The sequence below is a fragment of the Bicyclus anynana genome, chromosome 21 (assembly GCF_947172395.1).
Source record: "Bicyclus anynana chromosome 21, ilBicAnyn1.1, whole genome shotgun sequence".
Classification (NCBI taxonomy): domain Eukaryota; kingdom Metazoa; phylum Arthropoda; class Insecta; order Lepidoptera; family Nymphalidae; genus Bicyclus; species Bicyclus anynana.
In genome coordinates, this window is record NC_069103.1 from 1,586,929 (window position 1) to 1,614,830 (window position 27,902).

At 36.6% G+C, this 27,902-nt stretch overlaps 2 protein-coding genes across 3 annotated transcripts; both read right to left on the reverse strand.

The window, feature by feature from the left end:
- LOC112044636 (b(0,+)-type amino acid transporter 1) lies at positions 1-27,855 on the reverse strand. Of its 2 annotated transcripts, XM_024080535.2 has the most exons (10): positions 27,640-27,855; positions 13,292-13,540; positions 11,762-12,031; positions 5,491-5,616; positions 4,641-4,785; positions 3,066-3,293; positions 1,580-1,676; positions 863-1,002; positions 577-758; positions 1-157 (listed from the first exon to the last, which is right to left on the reverse strand). In XM_024080535.2, exons 2-10 carry the CDS (start codon positions 13,533-13,535, stop codon positions 93-95), a joined length of 1,497 nt encoding a protein of 498 aa, XP_023936303.1. In that variant the 5' UTR covers positions 13,536-13,540; positions 27,640-27,855; the 3' UTR covers positions 1-92. The 2 variants fall into 2 exon arrangements, with proteins under 2 accessions (XP_023936303.1, XP_023936304.1); XM_024080536.2 differs by lacking the exon at positions 27,640-27,855 and having other exon boundaries at positions 13,282-13,422.
- Positions 6,324-11,116, reverse strand: LOC112044637 (uncharacterized). The gene is made up of 3 exons (XM_024080537.2): positions 10,472-11,116; positions 9,741-9,924; positions 6,324-8,064 (listed from the first exon to the last, which is right to left on the reverse strand). Exons 1-3 carry the CDS (start codon positions 10,798-10,800, stop codon positions 7,924-7,926), a joined length of 654 nt encoding a protein of 217 aa, XP_023936305.1. The 5' UTR covers positions 10,801-11,116; the 3' UTR covers positions 6,324-7,923.
- Positions 27,856-27,902: the final 47 nt, after the last annotated feature.

Here is a 27,902-nt window from a genome sequence, read left to right on the forward strand (position 1 = left end):
TCTTGTATAATAACTATAATTATCTTTGTATAATTTTATTTTATTCCTTAAACACTAGTTTTTATGTACAAAATTGGCAAATAATCTTAAAATCAGTCTTCACGGTTGCTAGGAGGTACGCTCTCGAAAAGCACTTGCGTAAGGAATGTGAATTTTCCTGAAAATATAAAAAAAAATCGTTTTATCAAAAGAAAAAAACAACTAAAATAATTACAAACATTAATTAATTGGTATGTTTCGGCTACAGTTTTTCATTGAAGTGCAATTTTTAAAAGATAAATAAATATGAAGATAAATATGATCAGGACCGACGGATTTACGTGCTCTCCGAAAGATGGACGTGTATAATCACCAACTTTCCAACCCTAAAGTTAAAAAAAAATAAAACTTCAACATCTCATCGCTCGACCCAGGATTCGAATCCAGGACCTTATGATCCGAAGCCATATAGACTAACCACTGGACTACAGAGGCAATCAGAAAAATAAAATATAATACACAACAACAATAATTTATTTTGTTTAAAATTCAAATAATTAAGCCTAGCATAAATTATTCTATTAAACATTTACTTACTTAATAGTCTAGTAGGTGTCATTTTGTAATACACGAACATCGTGTATACTCCGACTCCAATGACTATAAATCCAATAGCCATTACATACTTCATCGACGGATCATGTATTATTGGGAATATCGATAAAAATATCGATACCAGCAACACGAAGCACGGCACTATTGTAGGAACTCTGTACGGCCTAAAAATGAAATAAATTGTATTAAGTTGCTACCACACCTTCCCGACTTAGGCTGTCAGGTAGTTTGAAAACAACTGACATGACTCTTTAAAAATAAAACTAACCTTGGTGTATCTTTTTGCGTTTTTCTCAATACAAGTAAGGCAACCATTGCTAAGCCATAGAAAAACCATAGGAACCAACTTGCGAAGTCTATTAAAGTTTTAATGTTGCCAACCAGTATAAATATCGATGTAAGTATTGCCTGTAAGAAATATTTTTAAATCATATAAATTATTTTATATATTATCGAGTCGTAAAGTTGAAGTGACAATAAGCACGGCACATAGTTCGAAGAGTCAATGGATATTAGGGTCCCAAGGTGCTGGAATGGCGACCCCACAGGAAAGCGCAGTGTTGGTCGACGCCCACTAGACGAACCGAGGACATCAAGCGCAAGCAAGTTGCAGGGGACCGTTGGATGCTGGCGGCTCGAGACCGTGATGTTTGGAAGTCATTACAAGAGACCTATGTATCACTATCAGCAGTGGACGTCCATCGGTTGATAATGATGATGGTGATATTTTATTTACAATTACTCTATGGCTTTATTATTCAAAAGCAAACGCTGCGCGAAATTGTGAAGAAATTCTTTCTGAATAAAAAGAGCAAACTTTTAGTCAAGGTCCTCCCAGTTATTATCCCCATTTAAAACTAAAATTTTCAAAAATCTTTTAAGACCAACACTAAAAAACCGCTGTGTAAATTGCAGCTTGCAGGTTTCAGTAGTTTCGGTTGACTTTCGATATGAGATTCAGACATACATAGTTATATGTGTTTACCTGAAAAGCGACTGCAGGCGCGGGCGTCATCTGTTTCATATTGACGTACGAAAACACCTCTAGCATGTGACCGCCGCGCGCTGCGGTGTAGCATACCCTGTGGACAATCGTTATTATTATAAATTATAGAGTTATAATTTATTTTTCCGAGTACAGCACTTAGCCGTAGGCTCCTTATTGAGACATCAGTCACCGGGCGTTTTGTGTGTACGTAGAAGCATCGCATAATGGAGACCGACGGCAAATGCAGAAAATGTGGACGGAACGACTCTCTAAGGGCGGTTACTCTGAGACTCCGACCTCGGCTTTATTATTGCAATGATTAACTAATCGGAGCCAAAGATTTGGGATTTCCTCGAGCGCAGCAGATGAACAAACTTGCACGTTGTGGAGTATTTCCACCAAAGGAGGGCTGGTTGTCCTTAACACAGATCCATAAAATCTAGTTAGGACAGCCAGTTCTTGAACTTCAGAAAATTGTAATACCTTTTTTTATGACAAATAAACGATTTATTTATTTATTTATAATTATTATGAGCCTTTGATGTAAATTAAACTTGTCAGTTCCGTTATACTTCGTTTTTAAAGAGAGATTTTTTTTGGTCAGAACCGGTCATGTCGCGTTGTTGGAAAGGTGTGACATGACTTTTATAACTTAAAGTTCACAGGTATAATAATAGTTTAAGTCTGATATATAATAATAGTTTAAGCCTGGTATAATAGGTTAAGTCTGAGCTAATAAGCTAAGCTACAATAAAACTCTGGACAGAGGAAGCTAAGTATTTTAAGTCTCTGTTCATAATGTATGAAAGAAATTAAGACTCAAAAGGGATAGAACGCAAGAGGCGTAAAGTCTGTATTAAAAAAGAAAAAATATTTTTGGACTCGGCGGGATATTTAAATTTTTCTGGTTACGCTAAGTATACGGCACATCCATAGTTGGAAAGCTGGCAGCTTATGAACGAGTATTGATGACGAATGACGATTTTTGTCACCTGGTAACACCGATCCGCACTCATGGCACATTCGTAGTTGGAAAGCTGGCAGCCTATGTTGACGAATGACGATTTTTGTCACCTGGTAACACCAATGCGCACTCATGGCGCATTCGTAGTTGGAAAGCTGGCAGCCTATGTTGACGAATGACGATTTTTGTCACCTGGTAACACCAATGCGCACTCATGGCGCATTCGTAGTTGGAAAGCTGGCAGCCTATGTTGACGAATGACGATTTTTGTCACCTGGTAACACCGATCCGCACTCATGGCACATTCGTAGTTGGAAAGCTGGCAGCCTATGTTGACGAATGACGATTTTTGTCACCTGGTAACACCAATGCGCACTCATGGCGCATTCGTAGTTGGAAAGCTGGCAGCCTATGTTGACGAATGACGATTTTTGTCACCTGGTAACACCAATGCGCACTCATGGCGCATCCGTAGTTGGAAAGCTGGCAGCCTATGTTGACGAATGATGATTTTGTCACCTGGTAACCCCGAACTGCACGCTCATAGCGCATCCGAAGGTGGCGACCGCCACGCCCAGCGGTATGAGGAAGCTGGCGGGGCCGAGCACGCGCGCGCCGAACGCCACGGCCACGGCGGGCACGGACACCATCTCCGCGTACGACAGCACCGCCATGTACGCCACGTTCATGAACACGTAGAGGCACGTGATGAGCGGCACCGCCACCGATATGCTGAGCGGTACGTTGCTAGAAAAGAAACGTATCCACACTAATATTACCATTCGTAGCGTGTTTATCAATGATGTTAGAAGAAATAAGAGGTTACATAAACTACATTCGATGTTTACAACTGGCACACAAAAATTCTCTGATTCTCAGTTTCCTCACGATGTACCTATTCTATATCCTTCACCATTTTAGACACGTGATATTTAATTTTCTTAAAATGCTAACAGAAAAGTTGGCAGTGCATGCCCCGGGCCAGATTCGAATCCACACTCTCCGGAATCGGAGGCAGAGGTCATATCCATTGGGCTATCACTGCACCAGAGAATTTTCTTAATTTCTCTGTATGAAGTCTGCCAATCCGCATTGGGCCAGCGTGGTGGATTATTGGCCTAATCCCTCTCATTCTGAGGAGACTCGAGCTCAGCAGTGAGCCGAATATGGGTTGATAACGAACACAAAAATGATTTCAGCGGCGTTGTCCACAGCGCGATGGCAGTGCGGTCAGGTTTGCTAATTAGTATTATTAAATAGTTTTAACGTGCCACATCCGGTCCGCGTATAACCTATCTACCTCTTTTTTCTTCTAACATCATTGGTATTTATGTCATAAATCATCATTTTAAACCCTTATTCCGCTCATTGTTGAGACACGAGTCTCAACTCAGAATGAGAGGTGTAAGGCCGATAGTCCAGCACGCTGGCCAACATAACTGAACCCACCGAATCGAAGGCATAGGTCCTCCACGGGACTATAACGTCACATGTTAAGAAATGGCTAGCTATTTTGCCCGCCTAGGCCGTTTATTTAGCCCCGGTATCCAATGAAATGTATGAGTCGAAAGTGAATTAAACTCTACTCTGGCAGCTCAATGCTTATTGCTATATGGCAAGTTCGTTGATGACACTCCCATGATATGCGGGCGACGGGGGAAGGACTGCACGAGTGTGTAATGTGCGTGCGGGGAAGTGAGGTTCATAAGTCGTTGGTTTTTCATTCATCGCTACACGCCTCCCGGCCCGGGCGGACCATCGTGAGTGTTACAAACGAAGTTGCCAAGCTATATATAACAGGTTTATTCTTTATTCTGACCTCCTTGATATACCCTCAAAAGATGACGTATGTCTACTGTACTTTTGAAACGATATTTCGTTACTAGGTCGTCCCGTTCCGTCTGAGATAAAAGCTTCCCATAGCCACAGCACAACGAAAGTGCCTCGCTAGGGCTTATTCCACCAGGGACAACCCACCACCTCCCATGGCCCTTTCGACCTCTCGGAAATTTGGGCCGAATCGAGGGAGGGCGAACCCAGAACTTGCTGTTTGCGTGTTTGCCTCGCTAGGGCTTGTCTGACGGAAGCACTTACATGCCGGGGTTGATGATCTCCTCGGTGACCACGGTGACGCTGTTCCAGCCGTCGTACGCCCACAGGCCGGAGTACAACGCCAGCGCGATACCGCCCGGGCTCGTGGTGCTGCCTTCGAAGCCTTTTTTTAGGTTCTCTGTATTACCTGCAATTAATAACTACATATACATATAATGGTACTATACCGTCATCATCATGAACAACCCATAATCGGCTCACTGTTGAGCGCGAGTCGCTTCTCATGAGAGGAATTTGGCTAATACCACGCTGTGGAAATTTGTCCACCACGCTGGCCCAATGCGGATTGGCAGACTTCACATACGCAGAGAATTAAGAAAATTCATGCAGGTTTCCTCACGATGTCTTTCCTTCACAGTTTGAGACACTTGATAAATATTTAAATTTTAATTTCTCAAAATGCACATAACTGAAAAGTTAGAGGTGCATGCCCCGTACCAAATTCGAACCTCAGTATCGAAGGGTAAGATCATATTCAATGGACTATCACGGTTCTGTTACTATACCATAAGACATGCAACTTTTGAGTGTTCGCCTTGCGCCGATCTAAGGTTGGTTTGCTGGTTAGAATTAGGTACTTACAGTTAGTATCTATCATTATTACATAAAACCGAAAGGAACATCACAAAATATAATGAATGAATAACGGATGAATATGTGGGCTTCACATCCAACAATAACATCTATTATATAATCATTATATCGTCTTGTAAATATGCGTGTGTCGCTATAAGCTTAAATCAAGACGCGTGAGGCGACTTCGAGTCGGAGGGAGGCGCCGCGCCCCTGTATTACCGCTGACATCTAAAATCTTATATTACGCGGCTTTTACCTTTAGCGATCTCGTAGATGCCGCCGCCGATGACGACGAGACACGCGAACACTTTGCACACGCCAAATATGTTCTGCACCTTCACGAACAACTTCACGCTCGTGATGTTTATATACGTCATCACAACTGAAAGAAAATCATCATCATCAGACTTTAAACTATCGTGAGTGTTATTCATATATTTTTTTTAATTCTTTTTGTTAGCGCTCGACTACAATCTCACCTGGTGGTAAGTGATGATGTAATCTAAGATGGAAGCGGGCTAACTTATTAGGATTATGATGAAAATCCATAACCCTTTCGGTTTCTACACGACATCGTAGGCACCGGAACGCTAAATCGCTTGGCGGTAGGTACGTCTTAGCCAGTAGAGTGGTAGCTAGGCACTGCTGAAGCCTCCCACCAGCCAAAATAAAACACGGCTAAATCTTGTCACAACGTCGGAATATGCCCGATTAGTTTCGAACCCATACGGGGCCCTTAGTGAGTTTTAGCATCATTATCAGCATATTTTGATAGCCCACTACTGGGCAAGGTCTCCCTTCTTATATCAGAGGGATATGGAGTTCAAGCCCACCAAGAAAAACTCATATTTAACCAGGATTCAAACCCAGGACCTTGTGGTCCCAAACCACATAAACCACTGGACCAATGAGAGGAATGAGAAAGAGTCATCATCATCATCATTTGATGGACATAGGCTTGTTGTCTAACAAAGACCACATTTCCAAGCTGCATACATCCAAGAGCTCCTTGTTATTTTCTTGATGTCATTAGTCCACCTAGTAGAAGCTCAACCAAGTATGAACAAAAGAATAATAATGCACAACACATTTGATTTCAAATTTTATTTAGAAATACAAAAAAATGCTCAAAATTTACTACATAATCTATACTTATAATAAATCTGTAGAGAGGTCAATTCTGTACATGAAATATATTTCCAAAATAACTATCAGGGGGTGATTAGTGATCGATACTGATGCCAAAAATGCAATCAGTAAAATTTTTGTCTGTCTGTATGTTCTTTATAGAAACAAAAACTACTGGATGGATTTTAACGAAACTTGGTACAATTATTCTACATACTCCTGGGCAGGTTATAGTATACTTTTCATTACGCTACAATCAATAGGAGCACAGCAGTGAAGAGAAATGTTGAGAAAACGGGAGAAGTTACTCAATTTTTTAAGCTTCCGTCGCGTGTACAGCCTTAATGGTTAAAGCTACATAGAAATTATGTATGACGGAAATGTTCTCCTTAAAATTATCTATAAAAACACAACAGCATATATATGTCTATCTTTTATGGTTGACTCACAATAACACGTGTAACTTCCGATAGCTTAGCAGTTCGGAGCTTTTTAATTATATTTGTCTACTCTTATGTTTATAACACTCATCACTCATCCTTAATAAGAAAGTTAACATTATTACCTATTCAATAAAAAAAGAATCATAAAAATCGGTAAAGAAACACCAAAGTTATATAAGAAATACGCTAAGCCATCGCGCGTGAATACTAATTCATGCTATATGGATTATTTTTGTGTAACGGTTGCCGCGCTTGACGCGACTCGCGGTGGGAGGAATAAATAAAGAAGTGCAGCCTTAATGAGTAGGGTAGGGGTAGGGTAGAGTAGGGGTAGGGTAGGGGTAGGGTAGGGGTAGGGTTGGGATAGGGTAGGGTAGGGGTAGGGTAGAGGTAGGTTAGGGTAGGGTAGGATAGGGGTAGAGTAGGGTAGAAAGTTTACAACGACTTTCACGCGGACGAAGTCGCGGGCGTCCGCTAGTACATAATATATACAAGTATGCAGAAACAATGACCATGAGCTCAGACCAAATAATCACTATTCGTCTGAGACCGTCAAATGTCGGCCATTTTGATTTTTGGAGTGACAAATTCAGGGTATTTTATTATTATTAGGATAACTTATTAGGGTAAACCGCTTCGTAACGTAACGCGTTACGGTGCACACGAATTATTTTTGATCGTTATGTTTTCAATATACTCATAAATGGCATCACTGGTACAACTTGGATAACATATTTTACCTACATGCCATTTTATCAAAGAATAAACAAAAAGGTTTTTTTTTTAATTGTCAATATATTTTGCAAAAATAAAAAAATCCAGGATCCGTGAAGCATTTTTACAATTGATTACTATTAAGTTTTCTGTAAGTAGCTTAACTCCCTTCCTAATTTGTATCAGTAATGAGGTCATCAAAAATTATTACTGAGTGTTCTTTTAGTGTTGCTTAATTAATAGTTAAACAATTTAACAGCCAGATTGTCCTACAAATTGTGCGGTTCGTTATCTCGTTCTTATGCTCAGAAATTTTTTTTACCCAGTAACCCTGTCAGGTACCAGAATCAAGAATTTTCATAAATGAAAAATAGTGATCAGTTACAGATCCTGGACTAAAAGTATCAGTAAGCAAATTTGACTTCAAGTTTATTGTAGGGGTTCACTGAAATAATATTGAGATCCTTCAGCATTTCTATGATGATTGCATTCTCATCTTCTACTTCTATGTATCCATTTGAATCTTCTTTGAGCTGCATTAAGCGCTGGAAGAAAATAGAAACATTATTTTAATCTAAATTAATATATTCATCATTACCAGCCCTATCAGGATTCGGGCTCAGGGTTTTTTACATTGGCCTCGCTATATAAGAGGGGATATAGAGTTTAAGCCCACCACACTGCTCCAAAGTGGGTTGGCAGGTGTTGGTGATGGAGCAAGCCTAGGTGGCTGAGAACGTAATTTAGGGTTCAGGAAAAGGAGAATACTGGTTGAACTTTGGGACTTCACTTTAGAACCACATAATATAATTTATTGTGTTACAGGTGCTGTGTCGAACAGTGTTTATCGGGCGAGGCGAATGGACGTTGAGTTAAGAGCTAAAGGAATTTTACTACAGTTGTGCAGAAAATCACATTTATTTTATATAGTACTAGCGGACGCCCGCGACTTTGTCGTTCGTCCGCGTGAAACTCGATGTAAACTTTCTACTACCCCTACCCTACCCTACCCCTACTCTACCCCTACCCTAAAAAAAACAAAAAATTTAAATGAAAAAATGGTTGTTGTGCCTCACTCAACATATAGGTATAGTGTGTCGCAGACTTTTTTGTAGATATTTATAAGATCTACAATTAATTAGAACATTTTATGGTTCTATCTTTTATAGTTTAGGCAGTGTACGCAAAATAAGTAACTTTTCTGGTTGAGTTTTTACACCTTGTGTCCGAAAAACCCAAATATCTTACGGAACCCTATTTTTTCCAAAATAAAATTCAGCCTGTGTTACTTGTGGATAATGTAGCTTTCGAATGGTGAAAGAATTATTAAAATCGGTCAGGTACTTTTTGAGCCTATTCATTACAAACAATAATAATAATAATAATAAAGTCTTTATTTTTCATACAAATTAGTAATACAATTTTTTTTTTTTTTTTTTTTTTTTTTTTTTTATTTTACGTTTGCATGAATCCCATTGTATTGGGTATAGGCCTCCTCCAGCAATTTCCACTTTCGTCTGTCCCGTCCTGACCTCAACCAATCCCCACCAGCCACTTGAGCAATGTCGTCTGTCCAGCGCTTCTGAGGTCTGCCAACTCTCCTTTTGCCTAGTGGACCCTGCCATTCAGTGACCCTAAGTGTCCACCTGGCGTCTTTCAACCGCGATATATGTCCTGCCCATTGCCATTTCTGTTTCAAGGCATGTTTTAAGGCGTCTGTGACTCTGGTTCTTTCTCTGATCATTTTATGTCTGACTTTATGGATTTTTTTCAATTTCAGCATACTGCGTTCCATTGCCCAATCCAAGTAACACATCCTAAAGTGTTGCCGTTTGTCTATCAACTTTGATAGCCACATGGTGCAATACCCTTGCATGCAAACATGCCCTTTAGACTAGAACACAGTAATTTTGCCTGGCGACAAAAATAAGCACTTGATGGTACATCCCGAGCGAGTTCTGTAGCAATTCTACTAATATTATAAACGCAAAAGTTTGTTTGGATGTTTGTTACTCTATAAGGCTGCTACTACTGACGCGATTTGGCTGAAATTTTGATTGGAAATAGATTTTACACTAGATTAACACATAGGATACGTTTCATCCCAGAAAATCCATGGTACATGGTACATGGAGATTTGTGAAAAACTGAATTCCACATGGATGAAGTCAAGGGCGTTTTGCTAGTAAGCTCTAAAACAACTACAATCTGTAACACTTACCCCAATAATATCAAACGCTATATCACTATCATCTTTGAATACTGATCTAATCAATCCATGTAACTCGGTCTTCAGGTTCCGGAAAGCATCCCTTGTTCTGTCTATTTGTTCTGGAGTCACACCGCCAGGGTTGACTCTGGGCTTGCTGAGTGCTTCTTCTGCTATGGCTGTGTGGTTGTTTAGTCTGAAAATTAATTATACAATGTATGAAAATACCTTTTCTATAATATATAATATACATACAAACACTCCGCAGTTTCAACTGTGTAGTTTCAAATTGTGGGAATACAGGGATAATGTATGATTGGATGTGTAATAACTCTTCAAGTTGGCCTAGTAGTTTCAGAGGTTATTCAATCCAAACAAACAGATGTTTTATTTTTATAAAATTATTATGCAAGTATAACACCAGATAGTAGTTCAAAGAAGCAATTTTAGTTGCAATCAAGAAGTTTTTGATTTCAAAGCATTCCATATCTTAAAAGAATAAAAAGATCCTTCACAGGACCACTTCATTAACTGTGTTGTAATTAAACTCTGTCACATAGGTGAGAAGGTATCTAATTGTAATGAACAATTCTTACCCATAAGACCCTACTGCTGTATTAACAATGATTTTCATCACACACTAATACCAAATGAACTTAAGTATTTGCTAAACTTCTATTCCACTCTGAAGCCTTTAAATTTATATATACAATACAGACTTGAAGTTTGGCACAATATCTTACCTTTGTATTTCATTCTGAACATCCAAAATAGTGGCTCGAGTACATTCACACAGCATCTGCATATGCTGATTCTTCACTTTAATTTCCTTGATGAACTGGTTGATGATCAGATTCTCATCAACAGGTATTTTACCAGTTTCGGAGTCTTGGATTTGTGTCCGCAGGCCTTCTACGTAGTTAAGGGCGGACTGGCCGACGTTATTATTATACACGTTCTGGTTCAGAGGAGAGTTTTCAATGATATTGTGCGTGTCAACGCATCGTTGTCGTACTTCTCTTAGTTCGCGAGATAAAGCCTCCTTGGTATTCTCATCGAATTTGCTCCCCATTGTTTTAAATCACAACAAAAGTCCTAATGTTAATAATGAATTGGTAATTGTTTCAAAAACTTGCAGTATATCACTTGTCCCTACACAACTAATATTTGTCCAATTATTAATCTTCAAAAGTTCACACTTCACTTCATAAAATGCTTATAATTTTAAAGCACACCATTAGCACTACAATATTTTATTACAGTTAATTTAAATCACATTTTGGTAACTCAACAAATTAATGTTTGAATTTCAAGTTTCAACGGACTCGGACTGTCGGACAGAACGTTTTCGTTTAGCGTATCAAAGACAACTGACACCTGTCAACTTCAAACATACTCTTGACAGTTGACACTGACAAGATCAATCTCTGTATAGTGTTGTGCCACTGAAGTCTAATCCGATGGATATTTTGATCGAATGAATAATTTTACATTAGTTATAGTATTAATTAATAATTATTATTTTAAAGATACTTGGACCTCACTCATGAGATTACCGCCATGTGTACGAATATTATGTCATCTTTAGTTCCGATAGTGGTTTCAGTCAATGTTCTTATAGCGAAAAACTTGGATACAGGAGTTGGATACAGAAGGCAGTGATTCTTGAGACGGCGCTTATTGTGACGAGGTTCCTCACTCTGGAGCCCTGACCACCGGTTGCTGGGACACTCGAATGTCCCGCAGCGTGAGGGCTTTTTCTTTATATAGAAACTTTGTTAAATATTAAAAAAAGGACAAATAAATGAATGAAAGTTCTTTATTTTGATGCAACACTAAAAATGATAAGCCGCTAATAAATTATGTGTTGGATTATTATTGGTTCATATTTTTTTACATTGTACCTACGTATACGTAGAATCCTATTTAACTGTTAAGTCAATTACTAATGTAATATTTGGGTATTTGGGTGAAATATTAAAAGTTAAAATTACCAGTTCGTGACAATAATATACATTTCTGATAATACTTACATAGTGCTGATAAAGATCCTAATTTTATTGCCATTGATTTATAATCAGCTTGCAAGTCCGTAGTAAAAGGTTGTATTGCATATTCTGCAAAAGTCATCACAATAATTGCTACTTCAGCAGGTCTTAATATGACAACATAAATCCATGCACATATAAACGAGGGCAATGGACCCCAAAATTTGTGCATTTTTCCAAAAGCTTCTTGGAAGTAGGAATACTCGGCGCCCGATTTACCAAGAACTGTTCCCAGTTCAGCGAATGACAAAGCACCTGGAAAATAAAAAAATAGCATGTAGGAATTTTTTTGTGTGTGTATTTTTTTTTAAAATCAATTTTAACTGCGTCGTTGGTAGAATGTTAATCTGTTTGGATTCAGATCGTAAGGTCCTCGGTTCAAATCTTGGGTCACGCAATAAAATACTGCACATAATTAAATATTTTACAAAATTCCAATAAATTATAAGCAGCATTCACCAAAGTTGAGTGGTGTTACACCCTGTGCCTGAGAAAGGATATTGACACATCAGTCTCGTTCATTGTCCTTAACACTTGATAACGTTACGGAACTAAACGTTATCATCGTAAACCAACCTGCATTTAGAGAAGTATGTTGATGTGGATTTTGTTAGGAGGAAAAAGAGTACTGTTAGTGGGCCATTTATAAACTCGTGTTATACTGCTGATGATAATTTAAATTGGTAAACTGTGAGTTTTATTAAGGGGAAATGGGAATTCTACCAGCCATAATATTATCGTGTATAACAACGCGCCACCCCAGAGGACGCGACGCCGGTGTTGAGTCATGTAGTGTGTTCTACATTAATTGAATTAGCTGATAAACTCATTCATTCGGATGGCAAGTGGCGTTGTGTTGTGGGATGAGATAGCATGTTACTCGTAGGTACTTATTTTCACGTCATATATTGTATATCGGTTAACCTCTTAGCTTTGCGATTCCAAATGTTTTACCACCCTTAATATATCTGACTGCCAAATGCTATAGAATTTTTGCAAAAGCTTGATTCTTTTAGCAACCTTGATTTAACAAATTATTATTATTGGGATGTGAATTGATTAGGTAAGTAACGAGAGGTCATAGTACTGTACTGTGTAATGTATTATCTATATCGAGTGATAAAACATTATTGTCGATATAAGCCGTAGTAATAAATATAAGGTTGCCACTAATCCCATAACGTTTACAAAGTGTTTATTATATTTTACTAACAGAACATGTAATGACAATTCATTTGAATTGACCCAAGAGGGCCAAGGGTCGGATATGTGGATACAAAATGCAGTAATTCATAAGAGAGCGCGTTTTAAGATTACGTTTTAAAGCCTCAATTTGGGAAGACCGGTTTTTTTTATTTAATATATTTTTGTATCAACATTATTAAAATAGAAAATGAAATATGCTAATAAAATAAGAGAAAAAACATAACTATTGTAGTACATGGCAAAAGTTCTGTTACACGATGTAATTTTAGTAAATATTTAACAGGCATGAGGCATCTTACCTACACCCACCTAATAAGGATATGATTCCAGATACAGTCCACACTATTAGGCACAGTGCAACAGATCCGGAGTGCTCCAGGGCAGATGCTGGGGACACGAATATTCCAGAACCTATCATCACTCCAAGTATGAGGTTTACGGCTGAGAACAAACCGAGCTCTCGTCGTAATTTGACATTGCTTCCACAGAGACTTTCCGTTTTGTTTTCAATTCCATCACTTTTTTCTATTTTTGCTATCTCCTTAGAAGACATTGTATCTGAAACAAGTATTTAGAAACTCAGAACAATTAGGCTAAGAAGCTCAAACCCTATAGGTCTAGAGTTCAATTATTATCACAAGCTTTTGGCCTGTTAGGTGAGAATAAGGATATTGTACATACCTATTTTAAAGATATAGGTAATGAGTAAAAAATTACTTTAAAATGTAATTAAGTAGGTAGATATTTATTTTACAACAAGTTTAAACTAAACCGCACCAGCATACGTATTTGATTTGAATTACGATAAGACTGAGGATTAACTTTGTAATCATCTAAAAACGTAGGTAATAATAAATGTTCAACTGTTTGGATAAAAAAGATAAAACATCTAGAACTGAAATTATTTCAAAATAGATCTAGTTATTTTTTCTTGAATCACGTGCTTTTATAACGCTACAAATTTCAATACAAAAGTGATGTTTGAAAATGAAAAATAAAGGCGAAAAATATTGAATATGATAGTTTCAGTTAGTAGTAGGTAGGTAGTTTCAGTCATAATATGCATTTATTTGATTTGTAGCATCCCTGAAGAACTATAAATACCTTCCTACATACGCTACGAAGGTCAATGTACATAATCAAATTAGTGGCGAATGAACTCAAAATTGCGTTATAACTCGTGCACTCTCGTGCACCATTTTATGTCTTACGTGTAATAGATATAAGAATGATTTATGAATGATCACAAGTAAAATGTGTCGTGGGAATTAACCCCTGTGTTATAAAAAGAGGTCAGAAGTATCTTTGAACCGGTATTGCCAAATCAAACGGGAAGCAGTCCACTTGTTTCCAATCAAGAAAAACGGTCTAGCGGCGAACTATAGAAAGCTGGAATTGATGTCACTAAATTGGTACCCAAAGAACCAAAGATAATAACTTTGGTTGTTTGGTTACCTACCCATTTGAATATGTGCAATATTAAAACTTAGTTATAAGTTAACAACGACAGGCAGAAGTAAATAATTAAAATGTATAAAAATCACAAAAAGGTAATTTAAGAACAACAATGGCTCACAATTAAATCACGATAACAAAAAGTAGAAACAGAAAAACCAATAAGGCTGAAATAGAGAAGAATACACAAAACCTATTAAACTGTCAGAATAATAAAAATTCAAGCAATATATTCTTAATCAAAACTACAATCGTTACTAAGTGTGCAACATTATCATCAAAGTATGTTTCCGAAAATATTTTTAATACTAATTTTGCAGATAAAATAATGATAAGTGAATCGATATTTACGATATACTCGTAGTTAATGTAATGTCTGATGAATTAAATTTATCGAGAGACTCATCAGTAGACAAAAACGTACGCATAGTAACAGTCATAATACTGAAAATACGAAGCGAATTATGTAAACGCTCTCGTTTTTAGGGGATTATTAAGTTACTCATAAGTGATAAATGTTATCTGATGATGTAACCATCACACTGAGTGTTAGAGACGAAATATGTTAAATGTATTACGTTATACGAATTAATAATAGAGGGCAGTGGAGTGGGTTATAAAATATTACCATTTTCTTTTAACATACTTGTATTGATAATCTGAACTTTACTTTTTATAATAATATTATAAAACGTAAAGTTTGTGGTGTTGTAGGGGGTAATTTCTGGTTCTAATGAACCGATTTTGAAAATTCTTGTACCACTAGAAAACCACGTTATTTGTGAATGGTATTGTTTTATCCCTGTATTCTTACGGGAACAGAAACTACGCGCGTGAAACCGCGGTGCAACGGCTAGTTATCAATATTTATAATCATACTGCATAAGAATCGTTTATTATAGATCACATCAAGAATATAAATGTGAAATATTAAATCACATAGTTTCCACACACGGTTTGTAGGTTTTCTACTTAACAAGATTAGAAACATTTACATGAACATGAGACATTAATTTGTCGAAAGCATAGTACGTAAACAATGCTACCAAGATAACGTGTTACCGACGTCCCAGTTGGATAATCCCGGATTTATCCAAAAGATTATGCCAAGACAAAACAATAAAATCATACACCAAGTTATATAAGAGTATGAGTAGATAGATATACATAATTATTGTAGTAGACACACTAAGATTGAGATATATTCACTTTTTACATTCCTACGAGTATACTATCGATTGACTATATTTTATAGTGAATCGATTTGCTTGAGCATCGTCAGCTCAAGCAAATAGTTTTGTCTACAAAAAACATCCTCATTACATAAGTATCTCTTACCAATAGTACACAAGTGATAGTTGCTATTCAAATTTCGAATCCAATATACATTTTTTTCTTATTTATGCAATCTATTGTCAAATTAGTTTTTAAGCAAACTCGATCATGTAATGTACACAATAATCAGTCTTCAAGCTCAATTCAAAGGTTTTCAAATCTAAATTCATCATTCATCATCATCATTTTCAACCCATATTCGGCTCACTGCTGAGCTCGAGTCTCCTCTCAGAATGAAATCTAAATTACATTCATAAAATTCCCGGCACGTGTAGTTCTTGATATGTTGGTCTAAGGTCTTTATGTAGATATCTTCATCATTTCCTATTATACGAGTATATATTTTATGATGCATGTTTGGCTTTGGCCTCGAAAAATTATTAGTGAATAACGTGACACATTAGTTACTGTAAATGATAATTTAATTATCTGTGCATGCGTGAACTCAAAAATAGATTTCGTAAAAATAATATGATAGTTGCTATAATTAACAGTTAAAGTGTTAATAAAATTATGGTAAATACATTAAATAGTTGTTTATTCATCCACAATACACAACATTAACATTATAAATTGAACGAATGAAAAGTGAATATTTGTATTTGGCACATCACTATTTTGAAAATATACAGCTATCTTTAGCCCTTCACTGTACAAAGCCAAAGAGAAAAAGCCCTCCGAGGTTTTGATACAAATCATAGACCATGAAAAATATTTAGAAAATAATTTAAAACTTAGATTTATGATTTATTTAATACATTTTAGAGTGATTCTATTTTTTTTAAATCACTATTAAGGGTTTACGCATTGTGGGCATGCTCATTGATTATAGTATACCAACTACCCTCAACGGTGGTTCTTTGGATGTCTTTGTCTCATAGATATGGGGATAATGGGGAACACTAAATGAATCCAGCCAATCAGATGTCATTTTTAAGCCGTTTGTGGTAGTAGTCATCAGAGAATAATGAATAATGTTATACGAGTAGTATCGAGTCAGCTTAAGTCAGGTACCTACTCAATACTCGAGCTACCTATTTCACAAAATACCGATTGTATTTTCCACTTCGTTCTTAGCTAGAGTTAGCTAAATATGAGCGCACGATTCTAAGCTCACGAAAATATTTATTTAACCCAACCAATTTCCTGAATGGACGAAATTCGACTTGAATTCAATTAACATAATTATTATGTTTCTTTGCCTTAACATCAAGTCATTTATGGAATGGTCCTAGGTATTTCCACGCCGAAGAAGTTACGGGCGCTTGCTAATTTATTATAATCGGTCAAACATTAGAAATTACGTTGCATAAAAGTATTTCAAATATAGAATATTCCCATATAGAGAGCCGTGATAGCCCTTGGATATGACCGACTCCGGAAGGTGTGGGTTCAAATCCGGTCCGGGGCATGCACCTCCAACTTTTCAGTTGTGTGCATTGTAAGAAATTAAATATCACGTGTCTCAAACTTTATATGGACCGAAAAATGCATACCATCAGAGAATATTCTTAATTCTTTGCGTGAGTGAAGTCTGCCAATGCGGTGGTTTATTGGCTTAACCCCTCAAATTCTGAGAGGAAACTCGAGCTCAGCAGTGAGCCGAATATAGGTTTATATCGACGATACTCCTTTAATGATAACACAGATTAAAGGAATAATATGGACGGTACTCAGGAGTGCTTTTTATTTGATGATTGACAGTGTATACGAAATATATTTATGTACAACTAACTGTACCCTGCCGTTTCACTCTTGTAAATGTTGTTTCTGTGGGAACATCGTAATTTTTTTAGTAGTGCATGTTTCACGTTAATCTTTCTATGACGCTAAAAATCTATAATCGAAATGTTTATTCAATGAGATTTTATGTTCATTTTGAATCATCACAATACATTTATCTTTTTACTTTATAAAAACGTGATAAGATAAAAAACATAAAAGTTGGTTAATAAAACCCAGTTTGAGGTAAGAAAAAAAAATTAAAACATACCTACGTGTCGAATTGAGAACCCCTCCTCCTATGTTAAAGTCGGTTAATAATAAGCTACGAGGTTTTCGAACGCGTCTATGTATACATAATTATATTAATATATTGAACAAAGTAGATTCAACATTTGAGGATTATCCGGTTTCAATCTAACGCGTAATTTGAGGAGTTTTATTGGATCTGGGTGGTCTGATGCCGCTTGTAAAAATCAAGTTTACGTGGTGAAAAACTATGGAAAAACAATTATTTGTTCGTACGTATCGTGCTCCTCGTATTCCGTCTATCATTCCCTTAGTCAATGATAGTAGGTACATACAAAATGATTGATTGCTTATTAATGTCCACATATTGGCTCTTCATATCTCTTGTGTACAAACTTAAGAGCGAAATATCAGATATTTGATATAATAATATTTAATGTCTCTACCTACTCGTATTTGACTGATAGTACCAGCGCCGGCCCGAAGTAAATTTTAGAATGGAGCGAGATCCAATTATGGCGCCTCTCCTGTTTGCTCCTGATAATATATAGGTACCTATACCAATTGTGAGTGCAAAGTAAATATGGAACGTGAAGATCTTGACCATACTCTGGAGTGACCAACTTTCTTTACCATTTAGGCGCCCTCTATGATTTAGCGCCTGGAGCGACTGCTCCGTTCGCCTTATGGGCGGGCCGGCCGTGGATAGTACTAAGGGTTTGAACGCATTACACTCGCGTGCAAGAAATTAAAAACTCCTGGAAGTCTAGTTTAAAGTCAGTGCTTACTGAAATATAAAAAAAAACTGTTTAAGGCACATCATAGATGCAAAAATGCAATGCCCTGAGGATGAATTGTCCAGAATTGAAGAAGGAATTTCCCATTTTGTAGCATTTGTAGGCACTGATCTACCGTAGTTTTCCCTTAGCCTACTTTGAGCACACTATTATATGCACTTAAACATTATTTCATCCTATGATCATTCCTATGTCACTGATGTTGATCACGAGGTTTTAGGGTCATTTTAGTATGACCCTGTGACCTCGTTATCCCCAGACAAACTCTACCCCTGAACCAACGAGTACAAGTACGTATATATGGTACTAGTGGACGCCCGCGACTTCGTCCGCGTGGAATTTAGTTTTTAACAAATCCCACGGGAACCATGGATTTTAAATTTTAAAAAGTAGCCTATGTATTAATCCAGGCTATAATATATCTCAATACCAAATTTCAGCTAATTCGGTTCAGTAGTCGAGACGTGAAAGAGTAACAAACATTCATATTATCAAAATCATCAGTTTTCGCAAATCTCGGGAAACCATGGATTTTTCAGGATAAAAAGTAGCCTATGTGTTAATACAGAGTAAAATCTATTTCCATTCCTTCAGCCAAATCGCTTCAGTAGTAGCGGCGTTAAAAAGTAACAAACATCCAAACATACATCCAAACATCCATACAAACTTTCGCGTTTATAATATTAGTAGGAAGTAGGAAGTAGGACTAGTAGGATAATAATGATCTGATCCCTCTGGTCCCCTAGGACCAATGATGCACCCAGGTAACCGTGGGTTATTGGGATTGTTCCTAAAAAAATTATAAAAGCAGCCTGGATTTTTTTTTAATTGGGAAGTTGGCTGTGTTTGTACATTTTCGTACCTCGGAGAGCAAGTAAAGCCACCTGTACCTGATGTTTCTCCGGTCGTGTCAGTCTGCCGTCCCATCAGACTATGAGAGTGAGGAAATAGAAAATGCACATGTGATTTTTTTTTTAATTTTTACAAGTTAGGTAGGGTGGTAACTAGCCACGGCCAAAGCCTCCCACCAGCCAGACCTGGACCAATTAAGAAATTCTCAATCGGTCCAGCCGGGAATCGAACCCACGACCTCCGTCTTGTAAGTCCACTGCGCATACCACTGCGCCATGGAGGCCGTCAATACAAGTACGTGCTTGCGCACACACTTCATCATTATCAACCTCTTCACCTCTCAGAGTGAGAGGGGTTAGACCAATAGTCCACCACGCTGGCCCAATGCGGATTGGCAGACTTCACACACGCAGAGAATTAAGAAAATTCGCTGGTATGCAGGTTTCCTCACGATGTTTTTCTTCACCGTTTGAGACACGTGATATTTAATTTCTTAAAATGCACACAACTGCAAAGTCGGAGGTCGTTGCCCCCGACCGAATTCGAACCCACACCTTCCGGAATCGGAGGCAGAGGTCATATCCATTGGGCTATCACGGTTCTTGCACAGACTTGTGCACTATAATATCTCTCAAAATGAGATTGGCCACCGCGATTGAAATATTCGGTCGGGATTGAGGTCGGGATCATTAATTATTTAATGATAACCTAATCTACAGCTACGGATGCAAGTCGACTAATTAATTCACATGTAAATCAATAAATGCAAATGTAGGTACCTATATTTTTATCACACTTACATTATCAGACAGTGTGTATTCGAACACGTGTACCTTCGTAATACACGCGCAGTGTTACAATGTTGATCTGTCGTAATGTGGAGATTCAGAGAATATAGATGAGAGTGACGACCCGGGCCTTGGCAGCTCAATGCTAATTGCTATAGTCAAAGTCAAAATTCATTTATTTCAAATAGGCTTAGTTTACAAGCTCTTTCGAAACGCCAGATAATAAGATGATGGTGATAATAATCATTCGTAAACTTAAAATTAAAGTTACGAAGGTTCCAAACGCGCCTTGGTCCGAGAAGAGCCCACAACAAACTCAGCCAAGGTTTATTTTTTTATTTATCACCATTTTACAAACTTGTTTAAAACTAAGCACACAGTATATGTGGCAAGTTTGTTAATGACACTCCCATGATATGCAGGCGACGGGGGGAAAGACTGCGAGGGTGTGAAATCGTGCGTGCGGGGAAATCAGGTGGGTTTCTCATTCATCGCTACACGCCCCCCGGCCCGCGTAGACCATCGGGAGTGTTACGAACGAAGTTGCCAAGCTATATAGACAAATTGACATGAAGACTTGGGGTAATAAATGTGATAGTAGCAGTAGTAGTATATTCAAGGAAGTCCCATTTGCCTTTGGATTCGCTCCTCATACACTCAAAATATCCGTTCCTTATATCACTAGGTTCACCTAAAAAAGTTGAACGGATTTTCCGAAGTAGATTGATTGATTGATTTATTTATTTACCAACCTTTGCTTTTCTAAATGCTGACAATGCGGATAATCTGTGGATTTTACGACATAAATAGTAGTCAATCCAGGATATAATTTGTTCCTAATTTCAGCCAATTTCATTCAGTAATATTGCCCTGACAGAGTTAACAATTAACAAACATCTATGGCACAAATTTTTTAATATTTATAGGTACTAAATATACTTTATTATGTTTTCTGTGCTATCAAAACTGAGGCGGACAAATGTGCTTATTTGTCTTAAATTCATTTAGTCGCTTATTAAACAACGAAAGTTATTTAAACAAATTATACGTACCTACCTAAATATTGTCTACAATGTCAAGTTGTGTGTTCAGGAAGTGGAAAAACTTTATAAACTTGAATATATAAAGGAATTAAACACAAAATTGTGCAAGTGTGCGCTCACTGGTCCACTTAGCTAAATTCGGATCACCTTTTGCGGTGATTTTGTGCGTAACCTGTCTATAGAGTAAAATATCATTGGGCATGCCTGTATTAGGTAACATTCTTGAGATTTATTGGGAGAATATCTATCCGGCATCCAAATCCGGTATGGTTGGATGTTGGAACATGACCTAGCAAATATTCAGCTTAAAACGAGGAAAGTCTCTCAGTCCATACTTATAAAAAAAACGGCTTCAACGTATATATTTCGATATATATATAAAATCTGCCATCAAAACAAACCTATAAATGAATCGCGCGGAGGGATAAAGAAAGCTAAATATAAATGTGTATTTGGAGATGTTAATGACCGAAATGTTGATATTATGCGCTTCTACAAGGACCTTTGTACCGTTTACGTAGTTCGTATAAAGTTATAAGTAGGTACAACATACCTACTATAGGTTATTTGCGTTGTAATTTTGGAGGTCATTGAAATAAGGAAAGTAAACAAAGAAACCGAGGTTTCAAAAGTATCGAAAATTCAATACTCAATTTTAAAAGTTAATATTATTAACCTATTGGCTGGTGGGGGGCTTCTTCCGTGGCTAGTTACCACCATATTCCTAATTTCATAATTTCTTCTAACTCCTAACAAGCTAGCCCGCTCCCATCTTAGATTGCATCATTTTCAATTTATCAGGTGAGATTGTAGTCAAGGGCTAACTTGGAAAGAATAAAAAGGATTACCTGCAAGCTAATAGCATAATTTGTTGGTATTTTTTCATACAAGTAGGTACTTAAAGATAGATATATACCTATTTACCTACTATAGGTAATTTATGTTGGGAATTTTGGAGGTCAATGAAATAGAAAAATAAACAAAGAGACTGCTGTTTCCAACTAATGATAACTCATCAGATTTAATTTTATTAGTTAAGTAGGTAGAAATATTTTTAAAAGCTTAGCACAATTTATTTCATTAGTCATAGATAATTTATAAAAAAAAAAAGAAATGCGTAGATAGGTAGGTATGCAACCTTGGAATTTTATCAACAATTTAAACACAGTAGAGAATGAATATTAGGTATTTATTAATATGTGATTTTAATGTGGTATTAGCCTCTCGACCGCAATAATTACAATTAGCCTTCATTAACAGCAGCGTTTTAGTTACAGTATAGTAATTATAATTATTAACCGTATACGATATCCACCTGTAAGTGGCAAGGACTCGTATATAACCAGAACCCAGTGTTACCAACTCTCCAAAATATTTATCCCTAAAGTTTGTGTCAAAAACCCCTAAAATCGCCTTAATTATTGAGTTGTCACCCTAAAAAATATTAATTCATAATAATTTAGAAATTGTATACTGTGTAACTGGGACTCTCTGACGAAGACGCATACCAGCGTTCGAAGTGACGCCGATTGATTGGGAAAACAGACCCCGTGTAACGGGAATATGCGAGGTGAAAAAAGAAAATTGCCGCCAGTTACCTCAGAGTGGTTGTAGAATAACGTTTTATATGTCGTTATAAGTCTCTAGGTCAAGAAAGAAATATTAAAATTATCATCAATTTAAAAATATTGAAGAGTCAAAAAATCCCTGAAAATACCCCTAAACATTTCAGACCCCTAAAAAATCCCATTTCACTTATTTGAACCCTGCCAGAACCACACTACGTAGGCAGTGGCGTAGCTAGGTAACCAAGGGCCCTGGTGCAAATGAAAAAATGGGGCCCTTACTATACTGGTTAGGTTTTATCCTGGACCCCCGAACTAATTTTGCACAGTACTTGGCACAGTAATAATAATAAGTAGGTATGTAGGTTGTAGTTACTTTTCCGGTTGAACTCACTTGTACATATGTTTTCTGTGACTATGTCATAAAAACCTCTAACTATTACTACTCCAGAAATAGCAGTAGGTATTATTTTCATAGCCCTTCTCAGAACTCGAATCCGGAACCTGCCGAACCTACATATCCGAACAAAGTCAAAATTCATTTATTTCAAATTATACCTACACAAGTTAACAAGATAAGGTTAAGTACAAGCACTTTTGAAACGTCAGATTATGAGATAATGGTGTTCAAGTCGAAATATTAAAACTAAAGTTACGAGAATGATAAAAATCAACCGACGAAACAGCTTTTATTTTCATATCGCAGAGACATCACAATTTGAAATTTATTAAAGCGTAAATATCAATATCTGTTTACATTTAAGAATTCCAAGAATGTCCTCGCAGCTCGATGCATTCAGGAAACAGAGGTATTTGAACCTCATATTAAAAATACGAGACGGGCATATTTGTGTGAAGCAAACGTAGGCGATATCGACTCATACATATGAAATACAATCTATACTGATAATATAAGATGTAAGGGATAATAATATCTGAATCAGGGTTACCGATTTAGACAATTCTCTTTCTAATATGAATTAACTATTAATGAACTATTATGAAGACTTGCGCTAATCTTACGCTAATGTTTGTTTACATGAAACATGTTTAACATAGTAGTATAGTAATTAAAACCGTCCCAGTAAATTCACAGCATAACTACTGCAACTTGTGACGGGCGGTAAAGAAAAAAGAATAGAAAGCCACTTTATTTGTAAGTGTCATAAGCTATATTTATTATACTCCCATAGTAATAAACCTATGATGCCGGAAACCGTAGGATGACTGCTAGTATTACATATCATAATCGCTAACGTTTTGAAAGATTTTTGTTACTTTGAATGGTAGCACGAATACCGACTGATTCTTTGCCTTAGATCTTTGATCTTTGTTATCACGTCAACGTAGACCCCCGTTAAGTATTCCGTGGACCCCTGGGGGACTACCTGGACTACTTTGAGAATAAATGCTCTAAAGTCTAAACCACCTACATTTTAAAGCAAATCAGTTTCAAAACTATGAAGTCTGTGTACGTTCATATTCCACTATCTAGGTATTGCCACGTTCCAAATCTATTTGTCTGATAACGTCTTATCATTAAATATTTGTTCGGATAAAAGCAGAAAGATTCTCATTCTGCCAAAGTGTAAGAAAATAACACAATCATGAAAACTAGAACGAACGAATGTGTTAAATCAAGAAGCAAGTTAAATGTAGATAACACAAAAATGCCGGACAAGTGCGAGTCACACTCGCCTATCGAGGGTTCTGTACAAATTGAAGGTGATTGATTGTTGTATCCTAAAAATCAAAAATCAAAATCAAAATTCATTTATTTCAAGTAGGCTCAATTTACAAGCACTTTTGACACGTCAGATGACTATTTGTAGAGATTCTACCACCGGTTCGGAAGGCAGGTTCTGCTGAGAAGATACCAGCAAGAAACTCAACAGTTGCTCTTTTGAAATGAAAAAGTCATACAGTACTATAATTTACAATTGATAAAAGTTTAATCCTATAAATTTTGGTTTCCCTGAGTGTTTAAATACTTAAATAAATTCGCCGTAGTATATTTAACGAGATACCGGTGGCATTCGAATTTGATATTTTAAAAACTTGTAAATAAGCCTATTTGAAATAATCGAATTTGAATTTCCTTCATTAGAGAACGTATTAGCCAAATTTAAAAAGTAAGTGGCTTTATCACAAATATTGAACAAAGTCCACTGATGAGCTCATGTGCGTTAGGTAGCTAAGTATTGTTTTATGGTGGAGATAACAATACAAGTAGCGAGTAAGTATATGCAAATGTGACTTTACGTCCTTGGTAAATAGATAGGCGTGGCTAATAAATGCTATGGTGTCAGACGTAGAAGTGTATCTACCTTACCAGTAAGTATAGAAGTTTCTCATGCAGGAGTTCCCTAAGTGTGGGTCGTAACCCACAGGTGGGTCGTGAGCGAATTTTGAGCAACGTAAGATAATTTTTGTTTTAGTACATTGCCCAGCAGGGTAATTCACTAACTTTGAGGTATGTTTGTTGATATAGGTATACGAAGTTGAGATTCTATGTAACAAATGACATCCGTTGCCTACTGACAACCCCTTCGTGGATATCATACAGTAGGTAGATGACTTTCTTCAGTTAATATGATTATTTTAATAGGTTGTTAATAAAGACCAAATTAGTGAATAGGCCTGCAACCTTTATATAAGCACTTGTTACCTCTGACCACAAAGATCAGATAGTCTGAGGGCTACCAATAATTTATGCCCTCTTTCTAAGAAATGGGTCCAGTATCCCGACATAAACAGTTTTGTTAAGTGGGTCGGACGTTGAGTTTGGGAACCACTATTCTAATGTAATTACAATATAACTGCGACGAAGCTCTAAGCAATAAAGTAAATGACGAATACATTAATTCATTAACAAAGTGATGTTTAGTTCGACGCCAAGGATAGTCACCCTATAAGTGATATATATTCGTAATTACTAATTAAGTGTTAAGTGAAAAAAAGTCCATACCAGTAGCAAAATAAAATGATGTATCCACGAAAATGGATCATTTCAACAACATGACTATACTACTCCGTCTGATACTATAATAGTATGAGCAAGCGGAGACAATAATGTCCTTTCCTTTTTTCCATTATCCATCGAAAGACTTCAACTTCTGACGTCATAATCTTTTTAAGTATACAGGGGTATGCCCAGTAACGACCACGCAAAACAGGGTTGTTCATGCCAGGGATTTTTCGTGAAAATGTGTAATTTTTGTTATAAAAATAAAATATTATCTACATCTACATACATTATCTTTTCTTTTAGATTTTATTCGGTCTATATACAAATACTTTTACGGGTTAAATAATACAGGTTATAATTTTAAATTTTATTTTTTATTAGAATTACGATTAGGCGATGAAATCGATAAAGCCGGTAGCATGAACGTAGAATACAGAAGGAAAAAGAATGAAGATAGACGTAATAAAACGACAAATGTATTACAGACGCTTTTAATGGTTTAAGTGTCATTCGGTAAACTTTATACAAGGACAAAATAACAAAGAATACAATGTACTACCTACTTACATATATAATACGTAAGTAAGTAGTTACGTAGATAATATTTACTGTATTACTTGTTCCATATTTAAAATTTGCTTAAGTAATTTATAATGAAACTATACAAATAAAACCAGACACCCAAGTATTTCCGTATGGTTTTTTATAAAACAGCTGTTTAAGTACATTCGTTATCAACCCATATTCGGCTCACTGCTGAGCTCAAGTCTCCTCACAGATTAAGAGGGGTAAGGCCAATAGTCCACCACGCTGGCCAATTGCGGACTTCACACACGCAGAGAATTAAGAAAATTCTCTGGTATGCAGGTTTCATCACGATGTTTTCCTTCATGATATTCAATTTCGTAAATGTACACAACTGAAAAGTTTGCATGGCCCGGACCGGATTCGAACCCACACCCTCCGGAATCGGAGGCAGACGTCATCCACTGGGCTAATACGTACCTACTACTAAGTACTATTATGTATCTAATAGATACTTAGTAGTACTCATCATCATCATACTAGGTACCTATTTGCTTAGTGATGAGGAAACGTAAAAAAATAGGGGTATTGTTATTAGTCTAATAGGGTAAGTTATAGTTTGCTATGATCGTTTGTTGTGTCCCAGCTTCCAAACCATAGGCTCTCAACCTTATTTTGCCCACTGACCAGTGCCATGAGAATCATTCATCAATTGAAAGAAATTACAAGGAGTGCCCAATTTTCAAATAAATTCCTCTTGAAAAGTAGATTTTTTTAAATTATCCAATTTAAAATATTGGATTATTTAAAATGTATGTAAAATGTAAAATCGTCTGAATTTTAACACACATAATACCTATATTTTGAAAGTAACTTTTAGACTTTTTATTTTGACCTGCCAACTTGCCTGTGCCATACCAAAACACTTTAACATTTTAGGGTCCTACCTGTCCGCTTGAAAATATTAAACGACCATAAAAGGTCATGATTGGCGATCATTGAGAGACTATTTTTTTAACGGTTGGACCGATTTTAATGAGGGTTTTTTCATTTGAAAGCTGATGATCAAGATGGTTCTTCACTGTAATAAAGACTGCATTTGCCATTGCGAAGATATCGGCATTTTTTATTATGATAGAAAAAAAGTCTGATAAACGAGTAAAAGTCGTTGTTCCATCTAAATTGGGGATTTATTATCACTTGATGTCAAAATTGTCTTTCTTTCTTTTTTATAAAATTTGGCGACACGCCATAATCGATTGAGAGTCAATTTTTAGGGCACTAGAGTAAGTTGTGCGTTAGAGAATACACAGTACATTTTTGTTTTTCTTATACAAATTTTATATAAATAAACTTACCTTTATAACTCTTCAAATCACTACAAATAAAAGCAACATACGATAAAAAATTACCAAAACTGTAACTTTCTCACACATAAAATCCTCAAGATTATTTTCTAAATATAATATCCCATAAAATATCCGAATTATACGAGTAATTTCGTAGCAAACGCGCGGAATGAACGAAGTACGAGTAAATATGTACACACGTGTTTACATCGACTCGGACATAAAAAGACTGCTACAACGGTACATTATTGGTCTACAGCTGGTAAAACCAT

Bases quoted from the DNA above. Each gene is read 5' to 3' on its own strand.
- LOC112044637 (XM_024080537.2), bottom strand. From the start codon at position 10,800: ATGGGGAGCAAATTCGATGAGAATACCAAGGAGGCTTTATCTCGCGAA. The intron at 9,925-10,471 runs GTAAGATATTGT...ATTAATTTTCAG, and splicing joins GTTCAGAATGAAATACAAAG to ACTAAACAACCACACAGCCA. The intron at 8,065-9,740 runs GTAAGTGTTACA...ATTTTCTTCCAG, and splicing joins TAGCGTTTGATATTATTGGG to CGCTTAATGCAGCTCAAAGA.
- LOC112044636 (XM_024080535.2), bottom strand. From the start codon at position 13,535: ATGTCTTCTAAGGAGATAGCAAAAATAGAAAAAAGTGATGGAATTGAA. The intron at 1,677-3,065 runs GTGACAAAATCA...GATTGTCCACAG, and splicing joins GTGCAGTTCGGGGTTACCAG to GGTATGCTACACCGCAGCGC. The intron at 1,003-1,579 runs GTAAACACATAT...TATTTCTTACAG, and splicing joins CGCCTGCAGTCGCTTTTCAG to GCAATACTTACATCGATATT.